The sequence below is a fragment of the Manis javanica genome, chromosome 3 (genome assembly GCF_040802235.1).
Source record: "Manis javanica isolate MJ-LG chromosome 3, MJ_LKY, whole genome shotgun sequence".
Lineage (NCBI taxonomy): Eukaryota > Metazoa > Chordata > Mammalia > Pholidota > Manidae > Manis > Manis javanica.
The window spans coordinates 130054274-130070839 of record NC_133158.1 but is presented as its reverse complement, the minus strand read 5'-3'; the positions used below and the strand labels follow the sequence as shown (position 1 = coordinate 130070839).

The window sequence follows — 16566 nt, the reverse complement described above, 5'->3', positions numbered from 1 at the left end:
TCCTCAGCATGGAACAGCATTGTGAGGCCAGAACTGTTATCCTTCACTGAGACATAAAATCTATATCTTGATCCTTTCGGTCATTAAAGGTCTTATAGGAATTGTACCCAGAGGGAGTGTGCTTTCATCCACTGTGTTGGCCAAAGGTCAGGTTGGACGGCTCCACTTTACTTTTTCAGTATGTTCACAGTTGCACTTAGATAAAATCAGAGTATAGTTTTGGGAAGGGCTCTGGGGTTGTCATTCTATATATAGTTTGCATTTCATGAAGAAATAGCTTTAGCTCTTGGAATGACCAACAGCAAACCCATTAAAGTGCCAAAGTGGCAAAAAGAATCAGTGGAGTCTGGTAAATTATTTTGAAGTTACCATTTCTCTTAAACTGAAAGGTAATTTTATTTTGAATAGTCAGCAGCTTCCCAGGTCTTCTTAAACAAACTGAGTATAACTCCTTCCTCATTTCCTTGTTTAAGTGTAAAGGCATAAAGGGGGGTGGGAACGGGGGCAACAATGTAAGAGTCTGAGGCAGAAATCCCTGCCTGCTATTCCATTTGTTATCCTTTTGTCTCTAGAGGATAACAAAGATTTTCATCTGTAAAATGGAATAATACCTCTTTTACTCATCTCACATGGTTGCTTTGTGATCTAATATGGTCAATCCTGTAAGTGTCTCTTTGTACTAAGTGATTTGGCTCATGTTTAGCATATTTTGATACTTGCCTAGAAAATATAAAAACAAACCATGCAAACAGGAATGGTCCTCAAGGAAACCATGGTAATAAAATGAAGGAGTTTTGTTTCAGTCCCCCCCCTCCCACCTTTGGGTTCTCTGTTCTCTCCAGGTATCCTCCTGGTTACTTGGGATGTCTGCTTCAGTAACCCCTACCCAGCAGGGGCCTCTTGCAGTTGGATCTATTCCCAGCTCTTTAATCTGAGAGAGAATAATAAACCAAAGTGGCAGCTACTTTCATCTGTCCCCTCCTGAAGGTATTACATTTTTGATGGTCTTAACTTGACCTCCTTATATTGAATGGTTATTGGTGATACAATTCAAAATACCTAATTCCCTACTCTTAGACATTTTGTAAAATGTTAGCATTTCTAAAACTGGAACATATTTGTAACATGGTTTGTTTCTATCCTACTACCTAGCAAGAGCTTTTAAAATTGGTATTATACCTTATAATCATGGAACTCTTGGAATTGGGAGTATAGAGCATATAGTTCACTGGGGGCCTGAAAAATGTGACATTTATTTTTGTCCTGATTCAATCACAGATTTAAAATTCAAAAGTAATAGATAAGTAGACAATGAAAACACTTCCCCCTAAATCTGTTTTTCCCTTGATACCTCTCCCCAGAGGCAAATACATTGGCATATATTAGTACATACATGCTTTTCTTTCTTTACTTTTTTTACAATGACAACATCTTACAGAATCTTTCTGCACATTAGTTTTCAGGTAAAAAAATGTGTCTTAGTGATTGTTTATCTGCAAGCTTCATTGTTCTTTTTAAAGATTGCATATTATTCCATTATATGAATGTACTACAATTTATTTGGCCTTCATAGAATTTTTACCATTATTTCCTTCATCAATATAAGGCCCCAGAATTCCCACATCCTTCACAATGCAGTCTATAATTAAGTTTGCTAAAGTTTTTATAAATATAAAAAACACTTTATATGTTTTTTGTGTATAAAAAACATTTATAATTATTTCTTTTGTGAAATGTCAGTTCATATTCATTGACTATTTTTATAGTCTTTTTGGTCCTTTTTCTTTACATATTACAAGAACAACCATTTGTCCGTTGAATACTTGTAACTATTTTTTCTCCTAGTTTTCAATTATCCTTGTTAATGGTAATTTTTCTCAGGCAAAAAAGTTTTCATTTTATGTGGTTGGACTAACTAATCATTTTTGTCTCCTGGGTTTGGAGTCGTACTCAAAATTGCCTTTCCCACTCTAAGATGATTAAAATTACCTTTTATCATTTTCTCCACGCTTTTATGATTTTGATGTTTACACTTAAACGATGGATTCATCTGGAAGTACTGTGGTATAAGATCCCATAAGGTAGATACCATGTTAATATATTAGTGGAGATTTTTATTTAAACCTAACAATTATGTTCCAAATGTGAATATTTTAAAAGTTTTAAAATAGCATGCCTTTTTTTATTATGCAAAGCCTTCAGTGGAGAGAAATTAAAAAGAAAGAGATCTGCTGTCATGTAACTTTTGGTCAGGGACCTTAATTTGTCAGGGAAGATGAATGGGAAATGAAGTAGAGTTGAGGGTTAGAGAGACTTAAATTAGAAGTTAGAGTAAAGACAAGCAAATGTCTTCATTTTTCTCCATGTTCACACTTAGAGAAGGATCTTTAAAGCATTCATTTGTGCATAAATATGTTTTAAATGTAACTTGAAATATTTCAAATATAGAATAACATTTCTCCACTTTCCATTGCAAATTTAAAGTTTTAAAAATTAACAGAATAAAATAAGAATTGGAGTGTGTTTTCAGTTTGGCAATTGTACACACTAGAGGAATAGTAATCGTTTACCATTTAAAGCTGAAAATACTTTAGTAACACTACATAGGTGATTAAACTTCTACAGAAATTTTGAGATTGTGGGGATTTTGAAAATCCCATTGTATGTATTGAAAATTTCAATTTCAAAATAAGATAACAGATGATTTTCTCCCTGTACACAATTTAACATTTAATAAAGGCATTACAAGATATGTTTTGAGTTTTTTTAAATGTTTACCATTTTGAAAGCATATTTTATATACAAAAATCTCATTATCAGATGCTTGGGTTAAGAATAACTTAAATAAGTTTCAGTGTAAAATATTAAAGACAGTCAGTAAAAGCAACTTCTTGTATCCTCTCTATAATTAGAGGAGATCTACAATGTATTATTAAGAATTGGGTGTTAGATAGCAACTTGACACGTTGGCATAAAAATACAAGCTAAATAAATGAACATATGAACACACACACACAGTAACTAAATAAAATATTGGAGAAATGCCACAGACACAGTTTGTTATAAACATATCCAGTGACCTAATGTGAATAAAAAAAGACAAAGACCCCTAGAATCCCAGAAAGAATAAGTTTAAGATTAGGATGTTCATCTGCATTAATATGGTCTGTATGCTGGATATATCAGCATGGTGGAGAGGAAAACGCATTGCATTTGAAGTGAAAAGATCTGGAAACAAATCCTAAATCTGTTGATTTGGGGCCTCAGTTTTCTAATTTGTAAAATGAAGCTCTTTTTCTGGGAGATACGCCCCTTTGCAGACTACTTTGGCAGGCTGATAAATCCCATATAGACCTAGTCTCAGAAATAATGTTTTAAAATGCTTAACATACACAGGAATTACAAAGGAAACTAATAATATCAAACGGAAGTCATCCTAATATTAAAACATGTTTGCATTTTAGTAGAATGTATGGTATTGTCGTGGTCCAGCCGCAACAGTCGAACAGAGCTACCGAAGGAAGTGAGGAGACCGGAATAAAGGATACAAGAGAGCTGGGGAGGGCTGACGCTCCTTCACATTGCCAGCAAAACTTTATTAAAGGTCTAGGGTATTTATACAGCAAAGAAGCACACTATTCCAGGAAATGGCATTATCCAATAAAAAATCAAGCATAGTATCTACGTCAGCGGTAACTGGGCAAAGGTAGGCTCAGCAGGGTTCCGTTAGTTGCTCATGGAATGCGTAAACAGGTTGTTCTTTGTTCTCCATTCCTGCTACATCAGCAAGTGGGGGAAGGCAGGCCAGAAGCAGGGGCGGTGTTTCTACACATCTTCAAGGTCTCCCTATTTTCAGAGTGAGGAGCCTTGTCTCCTCTTTGAGGACAAGATATGTTTCTGTGGGCAGATAACTTCCAAGGACTGCACTGGTTGCTCTCAAGCTTGTGCTTTCCCATGCTGGGTTCAGACATGGGGGAAGGTGCTTTCCCATTCTGCCTACAAACTTGTGAGAAGACAAAGGCGGCCCCTGACATGGTATTAAAAATTAACACATTAACCACCAAAGTGCCTCATAACTGCCATCTTTTCAAAATAGTGATGAGTTGATCACAACTGAGATGTGATATGAAAATGACTGATTTCATTTGGTTACAGACTCATAGGTCCTGCTAACAATTGGGTTTATGGCTTACTTCGTATCAGGTTAAACTTGTTAGAACCAACTGAAAATAAAGATGGAATTTTTTGTTTTCCTTTAGTCCCCCAAGTTCACAGATCTAAATTCCTTCTGTAGACCCTTGGGCTTTAGGATTTTTAGGTACTTTCCAGTTTCAAAATGTAGTAATTTCTATATGATTCCTCACAGAAGAATGTCTTTATGTTTACATTGCCTGTGATCATGTTTTTAAGTTCTAAAGTAAAAATGTAACAAAATTTCGTGAAACTACCTCCAGCTGACCAAACAAAGAAATAAAAACCCCCAGCTCATCACATCACTGTTAAAATGTAATTTTTCACTACTTCTAATGAAAATTTCTTGGGTCTACCATCTAAGAGTGTCTGTATTGGTCACGGTTCTCCAGAGAAATGGAACCAATAGAATATATAAATGCAATCTATTATAAGGACTTGGCTTACACAATACAGAGGCTGAGAAGTTCCAAAATCCATAGATGGTAACCGGAGGCCCAGGAGAGCTAATGGTGTAAATTTTAGCACAAACGCCCACAGACTTAAGACCCAAGAAGAACGAGTGTGTTTCAGTTGGGTGCAAAGAAAGGAAAAGACCAAGGTTCCAGCTCAAGACACTCAGGCAAGCACCCCCCCTTACATGCTCAAATGTCTGCATTTTTCTTCTAGTTAGGCCTTAAACTGATTAAATTAAGGCCCACCTACATTAGCGATGGTAATGTGCTTTAGTCAGTTTGCCAAACCAAATGTACATCTCATCCTAAAAGACCGTCACAGACACACCCAGAATAAAGTCTGACCAAATAGCTGGGCACCTTGTGGGTCCATCCGGTTGACACATAAAATTAACCTTCTCCATGCCTATAATGAGAAATCATTGTTTTAAATACCATATGCATCATTATTGAAACTGTAACATCACTATACTGTGAAATCAATCATAAAAATTCGAAGGATAAACTTTCTGCACAACTGAAGTTCTAAGATAATACTGATATGAGAAGAGTCTGATTTTATTATAATGTATAGAATTTGGTACTTTTAAATGTTATACTTTTCTGTTTGAATAAGTAGTCACCTTAGATTTCTTAAGTATGTAGAGTGAATACTTACATGTGCAGGGGGAAGCAGAGTGTGGGAGAATTAAAATGTTTGAATAATTAAACAGATTTTTAATTGCTCTGGAAACTTGTCAGTGTGTCTTGGTATCACTATTCGACAAATGCAAATGTTGACTTAATTTCTTTATGTGTCATTTACGTGATCATTTACTAGGAGGCTTTGCCTTTCAGTTTAAAAGTATACTTGCAAAAACATATAGCTTTAGGATTGAGATGGCAATTTCATCTCAGGTCTTCAACAGACTGGTAGTAGGAAATTAAATAAGTGACATAGCCATGGTCTTTGCCCGAACTTGCTTATTTTATGAACTATAATAAAAATACTTGTTATCAAATATTAAGAATGGAGCATTTTGAACTCTTTGGATGGAACAATTAATTTGAATTTAGTCAGCCTTGTAAATAAATTTAAAACATTAATTGACCTGCACAAATGTGTTACCAACCTTCTCTCTGCCACAGCGGCTAAATTCTAGTAAAATGAAGGAAATTAACATTTCTTTTTACTTCCCTTTGTGATATTAGTGCTTACAGGGGTTGAGTAAATCAGTATCTATTACCTGGTATGGATCTGTTGCAATCCATTGAAATGCTGTGTGGGAAAACCACTCACATAGGATACAATATAGATTTAGGATAACTTAATGTCTGTGAATTTGGCCTAGATTTTAAAGTAATGGGTAATAAAATGATTTAGAGGAGAAGGTTTCTTTGCCAAGAATATTCTTTTAAGGGAAACCCCTAAATGAAAATACATCTGAAAATTGGGTTCTTTTTTTACCCTGTTTTACTCTGAAACTAGTTAGAAACAAAAATGCAACAAAACAAAATAAATGCAGGCTTAAGGGTAAGGTGCTTTCTCCCCTCATCACTTCATAAAAAAGTAGGAGTTAGAATGAGGGACAAGAAAGAGACAGAGAGACAGATGGAGAGACAGAAAAGAGTCAAAGAGGCAGAGAGACAGAGAGAGATGGAGGAAGGCAATGAGAGGGACAGAGAGAGAAAGGAGAAGTGTGTGTTGGTGAGAGAAGTCCTCTGCCAGACTTTACAGGGAAACTGGGCTCAGTAGGTAAGGAACAGGCCCAGGAAGGCTCCTCGGGGAAGTCAGTTGTTCCTGAGCCTCCAATCTTACATTGGCTTTCTTGAAACTTTTACCCTTCATTTGGGCTTCACTCAGAAATGAGGTGCAATAGTCAAGTGCTTCTAGCTACAAGGCCCAAGCTATTCCTCGGGCCATACAACCCTACTGTTCTATGCTCTGTCTTACCTCTATAAATAGTTCATATTTACCACCATAAATGTGGCTGAATCTTCACCTTCAAAATTTAATTTTGAGACAATTCTAGATAATGCTTGTCTGTTGTCATCTTAGTTGGTTTGCAAAAGGACTTTGTGTGACAGAGGTGGCAATACAAACCTGCAGGGAAAAGGCTGATGGTTGTTCAATAAAGGGGTGAAGTAAAGCAAGCCAGTATAGGGAAAAGAATGCAGAGGTATTTTAGGGAATGTAATCCTGAAGGCTGGATATTGCTGTTTTTGATTTGCCTGAAACATACAAAACATGTAAGTAATGATGCAGCTAGAAGGAATTACAGAGACTGAATGTAATGCAAATATTCAAACTATGCAACAGGAGGAGGCATGGCTCAGAACAGAGAGATTAGAAGAGAATCTGTAATGACTTCAAAAAGAATGCCCTGGACCAGCAGAAGGCTGAGGTGAAATAAGAACTGTGCTTTATGTAACTTAGAGCAGAGAATGCAAGCTTGATTGGAATAGGGTCATAGGAATTTGTATATATGGCGAGCTAACACTTTTTGTTAGAGGGAAGCTAATCTCTAACAATAATCATTGAATGTAAGTAATCTCAACTATTACATTTATATACCACATTTATTTTTTTAAATTAATCTTTCAGAGACAAATATTAATGGAATTTAAAATGGGTGACTTTTGATTTATGATGATCTTCTGTTGAGAAAAAAAAATCCAGGAGCGCAGCTGATTTTTGGAGTGGGTATTAAGAATTATGTATGCAAAATGAAATAAAAGCCATACTTGTATTTTCATTAATGTTGAGTAGGATACATGTCTCAAAAAGGCATAGGTGTTGCTGCAGTAAAGGGAAAGTAGACCACTTACAAAAATGATTTGATAGACATCTGGGGAAAGAAAAGACAAGATTCTGGCAAATCCTCATTAGTAATGAAAAAGAGTGCAACAGTCTAAGTTTCACAAATTCCAATGCATCTGGCCACCATGCAGTCAGTGAGTCTGAATGAATGAAGAGGCTGATTGGCAAACACTAGCGATGGGACATAGGTAAACACCTCGTCTGCCCAAGGCATTCAAATTCAATCAGAAAAAGCTCTTCTGGTTAAACAAAGATCTTCAAAGATGGCAGTTTTTAATAGCTCAATCTCCAAAAATCCTTGGAATTTTTTTTACATGATATAAATCAGTTTTTTTTCTTTTTTTTCTTTTAATAATCCAATATATAAAGGTAGCTCTTCTTTGGGAATATTCAAGACCTTGCTTAAACTGTCCCAGGTTGATCCGAAAACTGTCCCAGTCTTGCCATAGGAGTATATAAGGAAGTGAAAGTTTATTAACTATCTTTTCAGAAATTAAGCTTTCAAAAGAAACAAATGTGTGGGGGTCACCTAAAAAGCATTAGGTGGCTACTGACTAGACTACATGGAAAACACTGATTTTACTTCTATTTCCAAAATACTTCATTACCTAAGATACATTTACAAATGTGACTAAGCTAAAGCCTTGCCTTGTTTAGAAACCCTCACACAGGCTTTCTATTTTAATGGATTTTAATTTTGTTCAAAGATCTTCCTATTAGGTTCCCAAAGAAAATTGTATAGTATTGAAATATTATTATATGTTAGAAAAATCTAGCCTGTAGTTGAAAAAAAGTTGGAACAACTCACTTTCTGAACATGAAACTGTGTTTTTCCAAATCTTTTGAGAGTGTAGTATTTAAAAGTGTGTTTGAATTTATATCATGCCAGAGAGGCCTGGGTGAGGATGGAAGGTAGTTGAAGAGTTGATATCTTATTTCAGTGGCAAACCTGTGTTGAATACATCCTTCCTGCCTGATACTAAATGTGATATTCCTACGCTGTCGTCTTACTTTCCTCCTGATTACTGTTGAGGAAATCAGTATTCTTCCATGTTTCAGACTGGGCACAGGGCACCAGATTCTAGATTTTTGGAAATTTTGAAGACATTTTTAATCAATATTAATTTTAAGAACCTATGTTTACTTGTTTTTGATTTTTTGTTATGTTTTGCTCTATTTTTATAACACTGCTTTCATTTGTTTTTCACATTAGACAACTCCTGTTTTAAGAAATAATAGCCTATCATCTACTTCCGCAGAGGATGGACTTAGCTTTGTGGTTCTCTATGGCCCATGTTTTAGTTGGCATATACTTTTAAGATATGATGGAATATGCTTTTAAAAAGAAATGGGGAAAATTCCTTCTGTGGTTTTCAAAAGCATTTTAAGAAGAATGGAATTATGTCTGATCAAGCCATCCTTTATATGTATGGGAAGATGTTAAATTAAAAAAAAAAAAAGAAGAAAAAACTTAAACCTTTCTAGGGACTCAACATTCTTTTGAAATATTTCAGAGTCATTACAACTCATAATCAACCAGTGATAAAAATGCCTTTAAAACAACAACAGAACAACAGAAAGCAAAGCTTGATTTGGACCAGTGATAATCACACTAAAGTGAGCACCATCAGAGAGTGTTACTACACAGATTCCTGGGCTCCATCCCCTCAGGGTCCTATCTGGGAAGGTGTGGATGGAACCTAAGCATTCGTATTTCCAACAAGTTCCTGGATGACATTGACACTGCTCATCTCCAGACATTTTGAGTAACCTTGATTTAGAGATGACCTGAGAAGCATGTTGTGTGCTAACGATTTACATTATGTTTTGCAGAAAAGTAATTTCAACTGTTCCAGAAGAGCTCGGTGCCCAAAAACCAATGTCAGTTCTGTACAGATTCAAGGTGATGCCGATTATTTCATCAACCATCTCGGAGTTCCCACCATTCAGTTTGCTTATGAGGACATCAAAGCACTGGAGGTGAGTATTCCTAAAAATAGAAAGCACACACATGCACACAATATAGCAGACATGAAGAATTTGATTTTGCCTGGCTATCCATCTTTCATACCAAATAGGTTCACTGTAAGAAGCTGCTTCATTTAGAGTTATTCTTGATGTTCAGAGGCTTTGTAACAATATTAGAAAACATCAGTTCTTTTCAATAGTGTTGAATTCCATTTAAAAAGATTTATACTGTCACTCACATTTTCACAGTGTGCTTCACAACAAGAAATTTGCAGTGGCTGGATTAACATCAAAACATAATTGTAATCTTCAGTATTCATAGAAACAGAGAACATGTGCAATAGATTTTCCTCTATTTTCCCAGGGGAAAATGCAGTTCACATGCTGTATATTAATGAGAGTTTTGTGGATTAGCTACCCAAAGTTTGTCAAGAGTTTGCCTGCCTGAAAAGATACCTCATTTTTTGTGAAGATGAAGGCTTTTTCCCAAAGAGAATTGCAGAGGCCTGATTCACCTTTAAGTCTCTGTTCATCCATCTGTTGCACTTCAAACCTTTTAATCTATCTCAGAATTATGTCACAGAAAACTGTTTCTTTGTACATCTAAATCTGTTAAAAGATTTTACCTTCTTTTACAAGTTGTGCATACATTATTGGGAGCTATTTGAAAGCTTCTGGGGTGGCTGGATTGATGTAATTATTACACTGACAAAACAGTGGCTGGAAAGAGAGTAAAGCCTGCTTTGTTCTTCACTTACAGATGGTCCCAAAACTTATGTTTAAATTACATTTCTTCAACTTCAGATATGTAATATCTCAATTTCTGGCAGCTTTTAGAATATTTAGCTTTATGTTTCTCTGCAGTCTATCTCATCTCTGCTCTCTACCACCTACCCCCTTAGTTCTGCTCTGAATAGCTAATGATCACTAACAACTTAAATTTGTGGAGGGAGAAACTCCGGGTGAATTCTATTGTGATGAGAAGCATTCTTGGGTAATGCAAAAGTGATTATTGTGACTTATCTGATTTTTAAAGTTATATTTTCTAATGCTATTGTTTAAAAATGTGGTATATATGTAGAAATATTGTTTCTTTTACCAATCCCTTTATATAAGTAAACTGTAATGAAATTTATGTATTAAGAAAATAACTCATTTTTTATTTTCATGCTTGATATCTTTTAATAAATCTTTTTTCATCCCCTCATCTCAGCTTATCCAACACCTGTCTTGTTAACACATTGAAAAATAGCTTTTACTTTTTATCTAATTAATGTCTAATTTATCTTGGTTGAGTTTCAAGTCAAGAATTTGGAGAGATAATATAGTGTAGCCTTAAGAATGGGATTATACTTGACTACTGACTGATACTAGACAAATGATTGAACACTTTCAGAATTATTTTGCAGATGAGGGAACTTGGTTCCAGATTATGGAATCTACTTCATAAACTATGTTAAGGATTAAGTGAGACTATGCATACAAATGGTTTAGCTAACACTGAGTGTATATTAAGGCCTCCATCAACCATAGCTATCATTATAATTATTATTGTCTAGTTATAAGTTCAACATATTAGTAAGAAAATTTCTAAACTTTCAGATAAGAACACATTAGTGCAAGGGAAGAACTTGAAAATTATTAAGGAAAACAATCTAAGGCTGAAGAGGTAGGATTTGATGAGGATCAGTTAAGAATAAATATTTTTTCAACACCAACCTTTGGGCTACATGTATCACCAGACTTGTGTTACCTGTATTGCCTGCCTGTTCCCTGTAGGAAAGTTGAGTTCATTACCTCTGCACTCTGGATGAAAGAGTGAACTGGATAATTCTATGGTCTCTTTCATTTTTAAAAGTATGTATGTGTTTTAAATGAGCTAATCTTATAATACTCATTTTTAAAAATAAATTATCTATTTAAAATTTATTTGGGTGATTATAATGCAAACCTTAGCATCTCTGCCAGTTTTTTTTTTAATACAGCAAGATTATGGATTTGTCAAATTTAATTTCAACAACTGAATAATGATAATACCTGTCTTGCCAATGGGATTCAGCCCTGGGCAAGTTCACTATGGATTCAGTGTGACCAAAGAAAATGACAGCAAAACATTCTTGGCGTGAAAGGGTTATACCCAGCTTTACTTCCAGGTGGCAGGTCAGTCATTAGAATCCCATTCACTCAGAGCAAGTCTGTATGCAGCAAGCCAGTCTCTGCTTCAGGGCCCCTCTGTCCGCACAGCCGTCCCGCACAGCCGTCCTCCAGGCCTCTGTCCTTGGTGCTTCCACCAGTTCAGCCTCTACTCTGCAGCCTTGCAGCCCTGCCACCATGTCATGCCCAGAGCACTGGGCGGAGCTCTTTTTATAGAGTTAACAGCCATGTAGTGTCCGCAGGTGTGCAGTGAGCTAGTCAACCACAGCCAGGTGAGAATCCTGGCCACAAGAACTCTCGTTTTATCCACATACCAAAATATTAACAGTAGGGAAATAATCTAGTGTCATAAGTACCACTTTTAATGGACATTTGAGACATTATTATTCAAATACTATTTTTTGGTGAAATATGATATTTTTTAATCTATCCCCAGTATTTAATGTTTTCCACATTCCCACCAATAACTTTTCCCCATAATTTCTCTGGATACTAATATATTGCATAAGATTGTTTGAAACAACTTTCTTCTCTAGCTTTTCTTGGCATCTACACTCTAATTTCCCAGTAATTAAATGTCATAAATGCAGAGAAATCTATGGATTTGTCAAATGTTAGAATTATTTCTTCTCATATTGCCCTGTTAATTGAAATGTCTCTAGTCCTAAGCTTCATTTAAATAAGGTTTTCAGTTTGTAAACATTGTTGCACCTGTTATGAGAAGCAGTCTGTGCAGATTAAATACAATGCAGAGACAGCTGAAAAGGAAATGAAAAGACAGATGCTTTCTGATTAAGAGTGCAATATTTATGACAGGCTGGTGGTCCAATGCACATTTCTTCTGTCACTTAACAGCTGTTTCACATAATTTTTGTTCCAGGTCAGTATATTTTCTCTCTATGGGGCATGTCAGAGGGTCTGGCTTTCTTAGTATATCAAAAGATCAATCCATGCCCTAGTAAGCTTTCTACCCACAAACTGAAGCTCTGGTTCCTCACTCTGTTTAACCTTACATTTTTTGCTCCTCTGCTTGAAACATTCTATTTTAAACCCAATTTACCTCCATAACGGAGCATTTAACATTTAAATGATAATGAGAAAAAGGGGCACTAAAGCTTTTATGAAGCGAGAATTTTTTGCATAATTGTTTCAATATTATTAGTAATCCAGTGACTGAAAACCAAGTAGCATAGATGTTTTGAAAGTTATTTATTCTTTTTAAGTTAGATGACTTTGATATAAACTTTGATGTTTAAACTGATACACAGCTGCATGAATGTGTGTGTGTGTTTGTATGAGTGTATGTATATGTAAACTTTAAGTAATTTAATGTGATGAAAAAGTTTGCACAGATATAAACTATAATACACATACAAATTTTGGAGTAAAGTAACTCAGAGTTTACATGTTGGTTTTTCATGTTTTATTCTACTTACCCAAAAAATACTTAATCTTACTTATTAATAGTTCTTTCCTAAAATTTTCTGTTTGGGACTTAGGCATTGTCATTGTTATGTTGACAGATAATAACAGTTCTGTAGTCAACTAAAAGCTCTTGACTTAAGGAGCCAAACAGTTATGTGGAACTATGCATACATTGTTCTAATGTTTTTGTATCTAGTAGAATCTGTTACATACTTATACCTATGAAACTTTATGCAATATCACTTAGAAATAAGATTTTACCTTTCCTATTTCAAATTGTGCCACTTGGGAACAGGACGAAAAAGAGGCTCTTTAAGAGTGTTCTTTTTAGTCATTATTTTTCTTTGTAACTTATTTTAGGAAAAAATAACTTTCAGTGTCAATCACAATATATGGTATTTTATTTTCCAGTGAGACTTGCTTCATTTAGGGCAGAGGTTCTCAAACATTTTGATCTAAAAACACATTCACTATCTAAAAGTATTGAGAACTCCAAAGAAGAGAGTTTATGTGACTAGTATGTGCAAATATTTAACCATATTAAGAATTAAAACCAAAAAAATAGGTATTTATTTACTAATTCACTTTTAATATCAACAATAAACTGGTTACAAATTAATGTAAATAAGTTGTTTTTAGGAAAGATAATTTTATTTTCCAAGATAAGAAACGATAAGAAATGGCCTTGGTTATTAGACTCGTCTACTTCATTCTTTATACTATCTGATAAGGTGTTCGACTTTAATCTTTTTCAAGGGTTTGAGCTGTGATTCTGTATAGACCTCTGTGTGTCTTTTCTGGCCATTTTTGGGCACTGCTATCCCATTCACCTGACAAGCAGCATGAAGTAGGAAATATAACATTCTCATAAACTGTGACTCTACAAAGAATTCCACTTCTTAGAAACCTTCCTTTAGAAGAGAAGGTTAAACCCCAATCAACAAATCAACAGTTACAGAGCAGACTTGAGAAGCTTTGATTGTACAGTATATGAAATGCCTGTCACAGAGGGAGTGCTATTAAAGCTCCGTACGCTTCCAAGAGCCTGAGGAGTAAACACAAGAAGTTGAAATATGAGACAGATACGGAAAAAACAAAGAATGGAAAAACTCTTAAGACTCAAATGGATAATTCAAAAGATCATACTTCAAATTGCCTAATATTTTGAAATGGCTGCAAGGAGGATAGATTTCCCCTAGTAGTTGTCCTTGCTTGGAATTCTAAATAAGAACATTTATTCCAAATGCCTATCATCATTTGATCAAAATGTACATTGTATATGCTGTATTTTAACTCGAATGCTATTTTCAGGAATCATGTTATGATTATCCCTGTTATGAGGTAACTTGTATAACAGTGAAATTTTTTACTATTTCAATCATACAGGTGGGGGTAATAATAGACAGTGTTATAAATTTGGCAATCTTTAAGTTAAGAATATAGGTGATTCCAATGAGATTTATTCATTGCTAATTCAAACTCATTTGTTTATTTCGCCAGCACTTATTGAACACTTGCTGTAATCAAGCCCTATGTTAGACATACGAAGATGAATTAAACATCTCTTAAAATGCTCACACTCTAGTTTGGGACTCTGACCTAAGAACAACCAAATAAAGAAAGTACAGCAGAATCTCTTAACTGACTTCTGCTTAACCAACTTGTGGGATTCATTGACAATTTCTGTTCCTTAAAACACAATGATCAATGCTCAAGCCTCCTGGAAACTCATTGTAGTCAGATTTGTTCTGTACTTTTCATAATTATTCCTTCAGGTTAGTAGTATGCTTGCCCAGAGTCAGCTATATTCTCAGGATCTATATATGCCCTTTGCATTTTTATTGATAACCAAGTAATTAAGTTGCTACATAAACTTGTGAATCATGGCTAGGAAAAGAGAAATTGCTTCTAAGAAACCCAGAGTGATAATACCCTTAAAAGGTGAATTATGCATAAAGAATTGATGTATAGTGGACCAGGTAAAGATTAGAGGAAATTGTAATCTTGATGCATCATACCCTTGGTTTGCTTCACAAATATCTTTAATAATATTATTATTTAAAGAATAATAGGTAACTGGAAATGTAGATAATGATTAGGACAAGAAAGAAATAATAGAACATTATCCAACAGGTCAATGTTCGGAGAAAAGGCCATCAAAATATTGGCAATAAACGTGTACTCACAGGTTTTAAATTAACATGTGGTAATTTACATATTCTTCCTCCTTCCCTCCTCTCCCCTTCCCTTTCCTTTCTCTCTCTCTTTCTTTCTTTTTCTTTACAACCTATCTCCTTAACTCTCTGTCTCTCTGTCTTTCTCTGATTATCTATTTGAGCCAGTTTCTATATAATTAACCTGCCAACCAGTGGGACATGTTATACTGGCTAAAAGGGTGTTTAATGTAGATTAAAGTAACAGAGGCAGGGTAATATCAAGGAACATTGTATTTAATAACTGTTCATAGAGCATTTGTAACAGTCATTGTATTCAAAGTCCTTTAAACATGTTAATTCATTTTATTTAATTCTTATACTTATGAGGAAAGTACTAGTATTAAAGATGAAACTTTTACTAAAGATGACACAGACACAAAGCAGCCAAGTAACTTGGCCAATCACATATCTATTAAGTGTTAGAATCAGATTTCAAACCTAATCTAGTGTCCGGTGTCTGGGCTCTTTCTCTGGTCTTAAGATGTTCTTCAAGGTTTTCTATGTAAAATGAAGTAGTTCTAAAATACTTTCCATCTCCCATTCATCCACAGTGCAGTGTAATGCTATGGTGCTTAATTCTTAATTTTCCTAGTTTCTTCTCCAAATGTTCTAAACAATTAATTTGATGATTCTCAAAGTTAAGCAATAGCTTTAAGTAGATAATATTTCTTAACTGAATTAAAAATGAGGCCATATTTCATACATAATGACAAAACTGATATTAATGTTTCTTTATAGTAATTTATATGTACTTTTACCAAATAAAAAGAGTCTTATAATTTTATTTCCAAGTTAATTTTGGAAGATGAGGACATAAACAGCTTTGTCTCTTCTATTTTAAATGCTAATGACACATTTCTACAAGGAGAATATTTTGACATCTAAAGCCATTGTGGGGGACTAATTTAGATGAGTGTTTTAAATGAGTAATTAAAATGTTAAGAATCATTTGTACCCATTGCTCTGACTATAAACCCCAGAAGAAAATGGCATCTCATACAGCTCTGGATGATAACTATGACCGAGAACGAACTTCCTTGTCCAGCCCCTCATCTCCACAACTTCTTCCTACTGTTTTATTTGCATCTGGAATTTCAAGCCTTCAACATCTGCATCATAGCTTTTCATGTTTCACACAGAAGCTTATAGTTCTGTTAGCTCTTTTAAAAAGCAAATGTTTCTATGGAAACCACAAAGAAAGACACAACAGTGGCCTTGAAATCTCATAAATGGGTTAAAAAAATGGATTTAAGCCAAGGCCACTTGCTCATAAAGATTGCTACTGCTTCCGCATGAAAGTTCTGGCTTTTCTAATAGTCTCTGGAGAGCTGCAGTTGTCTTCAGTCTCATTCATGAG

At 34.8% G+C, this 16566-nt stretch overlaps 1 protein-coding gene across 9 annotated transcripts in view; it reads left to right on the top strand.

Moving 5' to 3' along the window:
• NAALADL2 (N-acetylated alpha-linked acidic dipeptidase like 2) overlaps window positions 1-16566 on the top strand; it is a 1394480-nt gene that overhangs the window by 1136094 nt on the left and 241820 nt on the right. For all 9 annotated transcript variants that reach the window (XM_073232064.1, XM_073232060.1, XM_073232062.1 and 6 more), the window contains one exon: window positions 9280-9426. In XM_073232064.1, coding sequence (XP_073088165.1) covers window positions 9280-9426 — 147 coding nt within the window. The remainder of the gene's footprint in view (window positions 1-9279; window positions 9427-16566) is intronic.